Raw genomic sequence first — 12,222 nt, 5'->3', positions numbered from 1 at the left:
GATTCAAATTTGCCCAACTGGCCAACTTCATACGAACAGAATATTTATAAAAAAAGTGATGCTCACATTATTTATTTATTTTTCAAATGATTGAATATTGGTAATGAATTGATATCCACATTTACCTTATAATATATATACACCATTTATCAATAATGTACTCGCTATTTATCGGTATAAAAGTGGTGTTAGATTAGAAATGGTGTAAGGGTATCATTTTCCTTAAAATAAACTGCTTGAACAGTTGAATGATACAAACCTTTGTCTTAGAATGGAAACGAATCCTTTGCAGTTTTCCAAAATCTGCTAGCTAGCTGGAATAAAAGATATGTTATGATGCCAAATTTTAATGAGTAATGTAATTCAATAAATTTCACCCTTTGGATAAAAAACTGTTCCCTCGAGGATCTTAATCCGTCTTGAAATAGTGCTTCGCTCCAACAAAAAAATTGGGTGATCGTGAAAGCCCATTTGTCTAAACTTGGGAAATTAGAAAGGGTTTGGAGCTATTTGAGAATCCAGTACCAAAATCATCTGGAACCAGGACAAAATAACCATTGTAATGCAAGTTGTTACATTTTACCTAAGACCCAACAACTGACACATGATAATGAATTCCAAGAAGAAGAAGATGGAAAAGTATTGATGTGTACTCTTGAATAAAAGGATGCAAGACGGTGACCTATTAGACCATTTTTTTTTTTCTTACACCTATCCTAGGGTACCTTTTTCATGCCTAAGATTCAACCGGTAATTATATGCATGGGTCATCCTGCTTGAACGCTTCCATGTTCAAGGGTTATTTATTGATTGGTATCTACCTAACACAATAGGAAAGTGTCCAAAATACTCAAAAGTTTACCAACTAGTGTTTCTCTAGCTGTAAATGTCATATTTCATCCGCATCAGTAAGTGGCACGGGCCTTCAATTAAAAGGGGTTTCGTCATTTCCTGTATCCCAAAATGAAGGGGTTCCCTTTTCCTCATTGCTACGTGGGTTTCTAATAATTCACAATACCCTTGTACAATAAATTATTGGTATCACTTCAGATAAGTTATCTGCAGTAAACTTATTACGATATTATTTTGGGACGAAAATCATAGTATTTTTATAATTTTAATTTATTTCAGGGTTATTATAATCTTTATAATTTAATTTTTTAATTTTTTAATTTCAAAATAATATCATTTTGAGAATAAATATAAATAACTTATTTACAATAACGGTAAAAATGTACATTTCTCATAAACTATAAAACTAGAACTTAAAAAAGAATCTTTGAAAATTCAAGTCATATTATTAGACTTCCAAGAATTGAGATTCGAGAAAATACTCTCCGAGTAATATTTTAACCATGGAAATCTGATCTAAACTTAAAATGTCCAATTATGTTGTGGCATGTGTTATATTTTTAGTAATCTAATTGTAGTATTCTCATATTATATATAAGTTCCTCGAAAAATTCATAAATGGCTTTGTAAAAAATTTAAACTAAACTTTGATACTATCAGTTTGCTAAGAGGTGCTACTTCCAGCTGGAGGGTGTTTTATTTGTTGCAACTAGCAACAAATATTGGTTGCTAAGAGGAGGCCAAAGAGAATGGCAACAAGAAAAATCCATTTTAAATTTAAACCTCAATGGATTTAACAAGGAAAAAAAAATGTTACGGCCAAATGGCCCTTGTCCTTCTCAAGTGATGCCATATGGAGAGATTAACGTAAACCTCTCCTTCTCTATCTACTTGTTTGTTCCCACCAACTGATCCACTTTCAAAAATCTACTCCGCAATGCTTGCTATTTATTCTAAACCGCTCCACCTCTTTTATTAGTTATTACTACCTTCTCTGAACCAACAACAAAAAGAACAAACATCACCTTTCACTATTTGTAACCCCTTTTTGTGTTTGGAAGTTCTATCTTATCACTTCTAATGGGGAGAATGGGACAAGAGTCAGATTACAAAACTCAGTTGGTATTGAAGATTTGCTCCATTTCCACCCGTTCAGTTGTATGTGTTCATAGACTTGTCTCAAATCCAGCTAAGTCAACTTTCATCGATTGGTATTGCATTCTTGGAGTAAGTATTTAACCCTTTAATTTCTTGTTGATGCAAACTTAGCAACAAGTTTCTGTGTTCTCATATATGATGCAAATATCTCCATATTGGGTTCTCATAGGTGGAAGGAAATGCAGAGGTTAATACCATTCGCAAGCAATACCATAAACTTGGTAGGTTTAACTCATTTTATGGTTATGTGCAATCTGCATTCTCTCTTTCTCTTGAATAACAAGGACTTTTTTTTCCTGCTGTAGCCTTGCAACTTCATCCAGACAAGAATAAACATCCCAAGGCTGAAATTGCATTCAAGCTTGTCTCTGAGGTTAGTTTGTGACATATATATTTTTTTCCTTTAATGGTTAGCTTGGGGATACTTTAACAATGAGAACCAAGTTCTAAGAAAAATTGAATAAAATCACAATTTTTACCTCCATTTTTTATTTTTTTTTGTGTGTAGGCATATATTTGTCTGTCTGATGCTGCAAAAAGAAAAGCTTTTAACTTAGAGAGATATAAGAACTTCTGCTTTGAGTGCAATAGAATCCCGTATACATCCAGCAATGTCCCTAGCAATTCCAATGGTTCAATTTTCAAGGCATGGAATATTATCAGCAGGTCAAGATCTTGTAAAGTTTGGAGAAATATTAGGGACATAAGAGAAAGATTGAAGGAGGAGGCTATGGTGATAGAGAAGTGTCTACAGGCAAATTCAATGTCAAGGAAAGAATCTCCCCTCTACATTCCATCTAACTATCTACATGGAAACAGGTTCAAGCATAGAGTTGAGAAAGAAATTCCTGTTTTCAATCCAAAAAACTACTTGTACCAAGGCTACCCTCATCCAAGGGGTCCTGTTTACAAGAATACTGAGACATATTGGTACTTGCAGACAGTAAATGTAGTTCACAATGACAAGGGAGGAGCTAAGTACGCTTCCCCGGTTTTTGAGGTCAAATCACAAAGGAGTATGCTCACAAGAAAATTTGTTTATGTCCCATCACAATGTTAGCTTAAACATTTTTACATTCAATCAACGCAATGTGATTGAAATATTCTTGCTTCTATAAAAGACTAATTGCATTTCTTTATGAATTTTCACGAGCTATGCAGCTGCTTAGAACCTCCAAGCGTCAGAGTCAATTGACAATTTTAAAATTTAGGGGTCAACTTAGCCTGAAAAATAAAATGAAGCAGGCAAGTACCAATACATATATATCGTACAATAGCAACAGTCCTGCAATCTAAAGCATGCATATATACAATAGTACTTAATTAAAGTCAATGATCTTGCATATCGTTCCTAATCTTTTGATTGTCTTAATTACAACAACAGCAACTTTCTCACTACAAAGTTTAGTTTGTACCTTTTAACTCAATTTCTTCAAATCCAGAAAAGAAACTGACTATGGCCTCCACAGCATGACCGAGACATGTATCAGGTAGTGATCACTGCGTGCCAACCCTGCCCCTTTGAGATATAGTTCCCTTCTCTATCCACATCCACCATACCTGAATTATGGTTTTGTCTTGATTCTGAGAATTCTATTATCAATTAAAGGCTGCAGCACAGAAACACAGTAAAAAGAAATGTAAACAAAAACATTTTATTAAGAAAAAGCAATTTAACCAGTAATAAAATATTTGAGGAAAGGAAAGAGGCAAACATGCATGTAAAACACAAGTGAAAAATGGAAATTTAATTAAATTATTAGAAGGAAAGCTATAGCAACCCACCTCTGCAAGTCTAATCTTGATCAATAGCACCTGCATTCTAACAGATGGATCTTTTTTTCCCACTGTCAACTAGGCAAGAATTATCAAGAAAAGATTTATATTGAATTAGGTTCATCCACTGTCACTTTGATGTCTTCCTTGAATTCCTTGTCACTAAGGGCTACCTTCAAAGTTTCTGCCTAAGAGCTTACTACTGACTGATCCTGATGGCAAGGAAACGAAGAATGTGATTTATACAGCAGCTTTTTAAAGTCCAAACTCCATAAAACAGGAGAAATAGGATCAGAAGTAACCTTGACTGACAGAGAAACTATAGATTAATTCAGAGAAGCAACTAAAATAGAGTGGTGAACCATCCCTTTGTCTAATATTGGCTGAATCACCAACTTTTATGTCGCAAAACTGAACCTTTCTGCAGACCAAACTTCTGAAATTACATCTAATAACCTAACATAAGATTAAAAGCTACGACAATAAAATAAAAAAAACTGGAGCAATGAAAAGCAACAAAAAAGAAAAAGCACTATTGTGAATGAATGTCATAAACATCTAGTCAAGACCAGTAAAATCAAATCAAGTACTACCAAAATAGCGAGAGGAGCGGTTATTACAAGCAAATATCGCCCTTGACACTGTCCAATCAAATGTATATAGGTCTTAGAGAGAGAAAAATAAAAAATAGAACAGACGTAACATCTTGATCTTGCATCTAAGCAATGTAAAATTGTCATTTCCTTCTCACTACTCACTAGAGTACTATGCAGAGGTTGAATATGTCCTTTTGCAGGAAATAAATTCTCCAAAATAACATAGCTAGATGTTCTAGATTTTTGCACTTAATTTTCCTCAATATGCCATTATACGACATATTAAAAATGTTTATTATTTTAAATGACATAATTTATATCATTTTACTCTTACAAAAAGGTGGGACCCATATCTTTATATTTTTTTTGTCAATTCTCTCTCCTCCTTTATCTATCTTTTTCTCTCTCTTAAAATAACACAATTTTACATCCTTTAAAATGACACATTTTTTCCCTATAACAAAATATGAAATTAAACAAGAGATTTTAATATCTTGATTTTTTCAAGTTGATTAATACCATCGTTCAGCATCCTCTACTTAGTGAATATCATATGCATTGCATGCAATAGCTTGAAAATGTGAAGCTCTTCAAATACTGCATCTCTTCAACTTGTGATTTGTGAACAATGCTTCTCATGGTCTTTTTAATGATTTATATTATTCTTTAATACGCCTTCTTACACGATAGCTCATTGGGCTCGAAAGGTGGACAATGCACAAGCCCACCTACTTAAGCTAACAAACTCCACAATACTTAATTATTTATTAATTAAATGGAGGCGGTGAGGATCAAACCCATGATATCGAGGCTATGATACCATGTAAAGAAACCAACTTAACCAAAAAACGTTAAGGCTATGAGTGAGGCTACATTAATGATTTTATATCTCTCTAACACACTTCACGCAAGAGCCATTTGGGCTTGAAACGAGGATATTGCACAAGTTCATTTTTTGGTCTACCTTATGCTGCACCGGTCCATTTTTTTTGTTTACCTTGTACTTACTTAACTTCATTACAAAGTAGGAGGCAGTGAGAATCGAACTCGTGACCATTTGGTCACTTCAGCCTGATATCATGTAAAGAATCAATTCAACCCAAAAATTTAAGCTTAAACTTTTGGGTTAAACTGGTTCTTTATACGGTATCCGAGTCTCGATATCATGAGTTCGATTTTCACCGTTCCCTATTTAATTAATAATTAATTAAGTCTTGTGAAGTTTTTTAGCGCATGTAGGTGGTGGACTTGTGCATTATCCTCCCTTCAAGTCCAGTGAACTCTCATATGAGGAAGCGTGTTAGAGATATATAAAAATCATTAATGTAACTTCACCCACTGACTTAGGGGGGTGTATTGGATTGGGATTTCAAAGGATTTTAATGGATTGTTTTTTGACAAAAAAATTCGTTGGTATTCGATTAGGATTTTAATGGATTGAAAAAAGTCATGTGGTATTCGATTAAGATTTTAAAGGATTATTTTAAAATCCGTCCAAATCCGTTGGTATTCAATCAGGATTTTAAACAATGGAATCACAATCTCGTGGTATTCAAAAATCCGACGATTTTAATGAATTTTCTATTGGTGTGGATTTCGTGAGACTTTTTAGTGAAAAATATAAATAGGATGTCTCTCTCACAATCTCACCCCAACCCCTAGGATTTCTTGAGATTCTTCTGTTGCAGTGTTTTCTTCTTCCTTTGGCAGGTTGAGTGCTCGAAATTGGGTTCCGTCATGGGAGCTTTGTCAAAACTAAAAAAAAGGCATATTTTTGAGCGATTTTCATCACAAAACAACCCAGAAACAACAAACCAACGAGATTTTAATATAATTTATCTCAAAAATAACATATTTTTGAGCTATTTTTGAGAAATTTTGGAAGTTTAAAAAGTGATTTTTCAAGCTATGGGTTGTGGTTTTTCTTGGCACAAAAACGTGTGATATTTGTATTAAATACAACATAAAACAGTGAAAAAATAACAGGGAAACTAAAACCCTCAAACCAATTTTTGTTTTACATCAATGAAGCAATATCAATTTAAAGAAAGATTGAAACTTTCATAATATGAACCCTATATTTCGTAACAATACATTCATGAACGAAATTCCTTCACTATAGGAAACGATTTCAAACAATTTTTGTGTCAATAGATAACTAAAAACTTGTTTCTCAAAAGCCCCAAAGCAATTTAAGGTTTCAATGTATCGACTGAAAAAAGTTTGAGAAATTTTCTAAACTTTCATGTAATTAAACCCAAAATTTCAGATTTAAAATTTTCTTAGAATATTCAATGAAAATATGCATATGATATATGGTTAGAAAACTCTCATCACGTAAAACAAAAACCCTAATGTTTTCAAGATCAATTGCAAAAAATTTCAAACGAAATTTTATCATGAACTTTAGGTTCTATATGCAAATTTAGAATTATTTTTATAATTAAAAAATTGGGTCTTATAATCATATATGCATAACTTTGATACCAAATGAAGAAGATAATTCTCAACCTATTAGATATGTGAAAAGCTGTTGTTTAGTAATTTTGAATGTTTCTTGAAAATTATATTATGTTTTACTGATTGATAAAATTATATTAGGTTTTACTTTTTTTATTAACTTCATTGCATTTCTTTGTTATTTTTTTATGGGGAATACTATACTTACAATCTATTTTTGTTTACAACCATATTTTAACCGTTGATTTCCGTCAATCAATGGTTATTAGTTTCACAAATCAAACTCGTTAATTAATATTTAACTTGGAAGTTAACCGTTGATATATGGTTATTATTTTCGCAAATCAAACTCAAACTCAAACTCATTGAGAAAATTATATTAGATTTTATTGATATGTGAAGAGTTGTTGCTTAGTAATTTTGAGATAATTTTCAACCCGTTGTTAAGTTTACTTTTTTTATTAATATCATTGTATTTCTTTGTTATTTGTTTTTATTGACTCTTGTAATTTTGAATATTAGCTAAAAATTCATATAGTTTTTTAAAATCTTATAAACCCAGATAGTCCTTTCAAATCTTATGAATTCTATTAAAATCCTTTAAAATTCAATCCTATGAAATCTTGATTGAAAAAAAATTCTTTTAAAAAAGTCTATAAAGTCTCTCCAATTCTAAAATGTCTTTTAAAATCTGTAGGATTTTTTATCTCAAAAAAGTCTTTTAAAATCCCAATCCAATACACCCCCTTAAGCTTTTGGGTTGAATTGGTTTCTTACATAATATCAGAGCTGGAGTGATCAAGTGGTCATGAGTTTGATCCTCTTCGCTCCCATTCTATTAATAAAAGTAATTTTATATCTCTCTAATAGCTTGGCACAAATCTATAAACTAAAAAGTGGAAAGAAAGGAGAATATTAATAGGGAAATCACTAAGAGAGCAAGAATAGTGGACCCCATGATACTTTCTCTCTCTTTTCATTAATATGCGGCAGAGAGCGTTTTTCTACCTTAAAAGGCAGAAATGATATTCTCATATTAACATTGCAAGCTGTCTACACGGAAAGTAAAAATTAAAAGCTTCAAAAGGAATTAAAATAATATACCAGAAGAAATGTGACGTTCTATAATATGAGGAATCTTCCCCTTTATCTTTTCTAGAGTTCTGCCACCAGCACTTTATTATACAGATGTTCAAAGTAAAACATAAGGGGCTGTTTGGTTGAGGGATTCTGGGGAGAATGATAGATAAATGACAAGTGGGAAATTTGGAAGCCCATGTTTGGTTGAGAGAGCATCATGATTTACCTACCTAAATTTGTTTCCTAGCCAACCAGTTTCTCCATGACTTTTAAGGCAGATAGCCGGTCAAAATAACCCTCTAGTGAGGAGGTATTTGCAGTTATCTATGTTTTGGTAATATTGTGTTATTTGTTGAAAGACGAGCGTACCCCTGAAATTAAGCGCGCGAATGGAAAAGCTCGACCAAATTGCTGACTACCTCTGTTGAGTTTTCACTTTCCAAAGACCGCACAGAGGAAGACGGAAACTTGCAAGCGAAATGGAGAAGCAAGATAGTCTTCAGCATCTTCCTTTTTGTGGTCTGATTCCCAAAAGAAACCATTAGTGAGAATGAAGGTTGGTTCGTGGGAGGTAAGTCGGTGGGAAAAAAAATCGTCTGTGTTTTTCGGTATTTTCCACACAAATATTGCGTTTTTTTCCTTCATCCATGGTGTTAACTGCTAATTTCAAGCCTTGCATGTAGGTGAAAAAAGTTACTCCGGTCTTGAACCTGAGATTTCTCCTTCAGATCTGAGCTAACTATTTTCATCAGTGTTGTTATTACTTCGCATTTGTGGTTGGAGAAGAGGGTGGTGCCGAGAACCAATGGTGTCCGACAGAGCCTATACTGAACGTTTGTTGTTTGTCGTCATCTGTGGTGGTCAGCCTCTCCGATTAGTCTCTGTTTCTTAAGCATCTTCAATGAGTATTTGATCATGTGCCCTTGCCTGGCTGCATCTCTAATTTGTTAATATTTACCATGATTCTCATTGGTACCCGAATAAAGTGTAATGTCTCCTTGAAAGAAAGAAAAAATTTGTATGACAGTTCCCAAAGATGAGAGAGTGTTCCTCAGAATGCTTCTTCTCAGCACTTTGGGCAACCAACCCGAGAGATAAGCACTAACCATTTATATGACAGTTCCATCTTTTATTGTTGCCTTCTCCATTATGATGACGATACCTGAACGAATGTAAAATCCATCTTCTTGTCTATCTGCTTCTTGAACGCCCTATAGAGAAAGTATTTCAGTTGGTAAGACATAAGTACGATACTTATGGTAGGTGTTACACAACAGCAATGGTACAGAAAACGACTAATTGAAGCAACTGGCCTCAAAAGGAAAAACATGGTCAGATACAGTAGTAGCCATGCTTACATCTTTGTTCGTGATGATGACATCTTTCCCGATCTTTGCATTCTTGTCAATAATACAGTTCCTTCAACAAAGATACCAAATAATTTAACAATTTCATGACTATTAGTTGACAATAGTTAATAGAATTGGTACATCATACATGACAATGCAGATAATCTAATTGCATGAAATATTTCGTTGCTGTACATACTGACTATGAAGAGTACAGCACACAATTTTTTATATGAGTTACCATATCCTGTACTTAATGTTCTTTCTATAATGTCTATATTGGAATTTAATTTTCTCTGCTTTGACAGTGTTTTTAAGAGGCTACATAGGCTACACAGTCAAGGAATCATGGACTACAATGGGGTGATCGAAGTCAAGGGTTTTTTGCTTCATGAGGATCTATTGAATGACATAACTACCAAGTTCCAGATGGTAACTGATATTGTCTTCCAATATGGAAACAGCAAAGGAGGGATCCCTGTTTGGGCAAGGCCTGACCATTTCCTTGTATATTGTGTTACAGCCACATGTAATTATGTAATTATCGAAGTCATGAGTGTGAACATTTTCAATAGTTTGGGTTCCAGCCTTGTATAAGTATGTCTGAATATGGACCTGGTTTAATGCAGGCAGTTGTATTTCGTTGTAAAATTACAAAATGTACTTTGGTGCTTCACAAGTTGCTATACATACAATGCCTGTAAATGTGATGTATTCAGGGTTTAGTTAGCTTTACTCCGTTTGTTCTATATAATTGAAGGAAGCCCAAACCCTTCTCTTCGAGGCTGACTTGCAGAAAAAGGATAGAAAACATACTTATATTGAATGGAGGTTATAAAAATCAATGTCAATCGATCATTTGAAACTTATTTATCATTAACACACTATATAATAAAAAAAATAAAAGCCACCATGTACACATTTGTCTTCAGCTAATAAAGTCTAAACCTCAATATAATTTTTTTCAACTCAAGGACTTTGTCTGTAACCAGTTTATGATTAAGAAATCCTAAACAGTGTGAACTTCATATACTCTGCAGTGTTTGTAATCTGAATAACAAGCTGAAATCTGTTTTAAGTCATATAGATTCTTCCCTTCTCACCATTCCTCTTCAGTCTCAAGATTATCAATTATCAGTAAGTAAGGTGTCTCACCAAACAGTTCCCTCTTGATTCTCTTGAATGCTTCAAATTCTTGCTCCTCAAAGCTACGGATTCTACCTCTTTCCATCTCAGAATCAGCACCAACATCCAATCCCAAGTTGAGAGACAAGTTCAATATGTTCTATCTAAGATACCTAGCTTCACCACTAACCCACAAGACCATTTTGTACCTATGGTAATATCTGTAAGTAAATTCCAGTGCCAGCTCAGACTTCCCAATACCAGAAACTCCATTAATGCAAACCACACTACTACACAAGCTCTTATAGTTTCAACTCTTTGACTTCTTATTCTTCAACCTCTTCAATGAATTGTTCCCTATGATTGGTTCAACCCAAGCCTCAAAAGTTGGTTCTTTGCTCCTCCCCATCTGTAGACTAATATACCTCCCACCACCTCTACCTATCACTGATTCACTTTCCTCATCTGCAAGGCCTTCAGATTGACCACTGCCACTGGCTTCTCCTTTGATCATTGTCCTACAATGATCTTGGACTTGTTCCATACAATTCCCATGTCCAAAAAATAGACCTTCATTCTCCATAATCTCCTTCTCTCTTCCAACAAAGTATGTGTTCCTTGGGAAAGGTAAATTCTCAAATCCTTGCATATTATCCTTCATTTCAGGATTCTTCCTACCAAGTCTTGCTATTAAAATACCAGCAACTTTTGATATGCAACTTCTCCAATTACCAGCATTAGCCTCTAGATTGAATTCATTGCACTTCATGAGTCCATCAATTGCGTCTTGACATTCTTTATCATTTGAGTTGCAGTTAAGAAGAGCCATAATCTCATCAGGTCCTATGTCAAATAAGAGAGGGATCAAGTTCTTCTTTTGAGCAAAGAATCTAACCTCCTCCATGCTTAAATGATTGAGGAAGCTTGAACTTGTAACAACCACCAATCCAAATGCCACCGAGCAAATGACTCTATCAGCAATCTCATGGCTTTGACTATCTGAATACTTTGCTCTATCAGCAACTAAGCAATCAATCCATTGAAGCTCAAGCTCAGACTTAAGCCACTTACAGAAGCGCACCAAGTTGGGACTTTTTCCATGAAATCCAATGTAAACATCACAGCTTCTGAGTTTGGCATTGGAAGCAGGGGAAACAGGACCTTTTGCAAAGGCTAGGGACTGGAAATGAGAATGAGATGCATGGAGGAGCTGCTTCAGGAACTGGAACACATGTCACAAATTTGAGCTTTGTATCAGCAGTGTCATCAGAATACTCGTATAGATCATAATACTCTTCACCTTGTTTGCTGCTGCTTCCAATCTTGATTGTAAGTGTGCTAGAGATTGCAGGTTGTGTTCCATTGATGACTTGATTGTGTTCTCTTTCACCTCCGCCTTTTTTGTATGCGAACACTGTGACTGTCTGGAACAAGGTCAGTGGTGCCGCTTCTGATGGTTGCTCACCGGAAAAACTCGACACTTGCAAAGACAGACTTTCTCCTTTTTTTAACATATGGACGTTGCCTACACACACGATTTGCAAATGACCGTTGGGATATTTTTAACATAAAGGCCAGCAAGGCTGTTTCGTCATTTTAAAAAAAAGATATTTTTGTAATATCATATTTTTTTCCCATCTATATTTTACCAAAAGTCAAACATAGATTTTACAAAACTTATCTAATTTTTCCAGTAAAATATTTTTCTACCAAACAACTTTTTCTTACATTTTCCTACCAATCTCACTTCCCACCCATTTTCCTATACATAACATTTCTCTATCATTCATAATATTTCTCCTCAACCAAACGCCCTTAAGGAGTAG

The 12,222-nt window shown here is 34.2% G+C and overlaps 1 protein-coding gene and 1 pseudogene across 1 annotated transcript; one reads left to right on the top strand and one right to left on the bottom strand.

The window, feature by feature from the left end:
- Positions 1 to 1,932: 1,932 nt before the first annotated feature.
- On the top strand, positions 1,933 to 3,070 carry LOC133312172 (uncharacterized). Its single transcript, XM_061513327.1, has 4 exons — positions 1,933 to 2,079; positions 2,180 to 2,231; positions 2,316 to 2,383; positions 2,519 to 3,070. The coding sequence occupies exons 1-4, from the start codon at positions 1,933 to 1,935 to the stop codon at positions 3,068 to 3,070; spliced, it is 819 nt and encodes a 272-aa protein (XP_061369311.1).
- Positions 3,071 to 10,280: 7,210 nt separating this feature from the next.
- LOC133312171 (uncharacterized) lies at positions 10,281 to 11,910 on the bottom strand (annotated as a pseudogene).
- Positions 11,911 to 12,222: the final 312 nt, after the last annotated feature.

This window comes from Gastrolobium bilobum, unplaced genomic scaffold (genome assembly GCF_033153095.1).
Source record: "Gastrolobium bilobum isolate Gb01-03AN ecotype WA unplaced genomic scaffold, APGP_CSIRO_Gbil_v1 utg16099, whole genome shotgun sequence".
Classification (NCBI taxonomy): domain Eukaryota; kingdom Viridiplantae; phylum Streptophyta; class Magnoliopsida; order Fabales; family Fabaceae; genus Gastrolobium; species Gastrolobium bilobum.
Note: the sequence above shows the minus strand (reverse complement) of the source record. Positions and strands in the feature narration are given on the sequence as shown.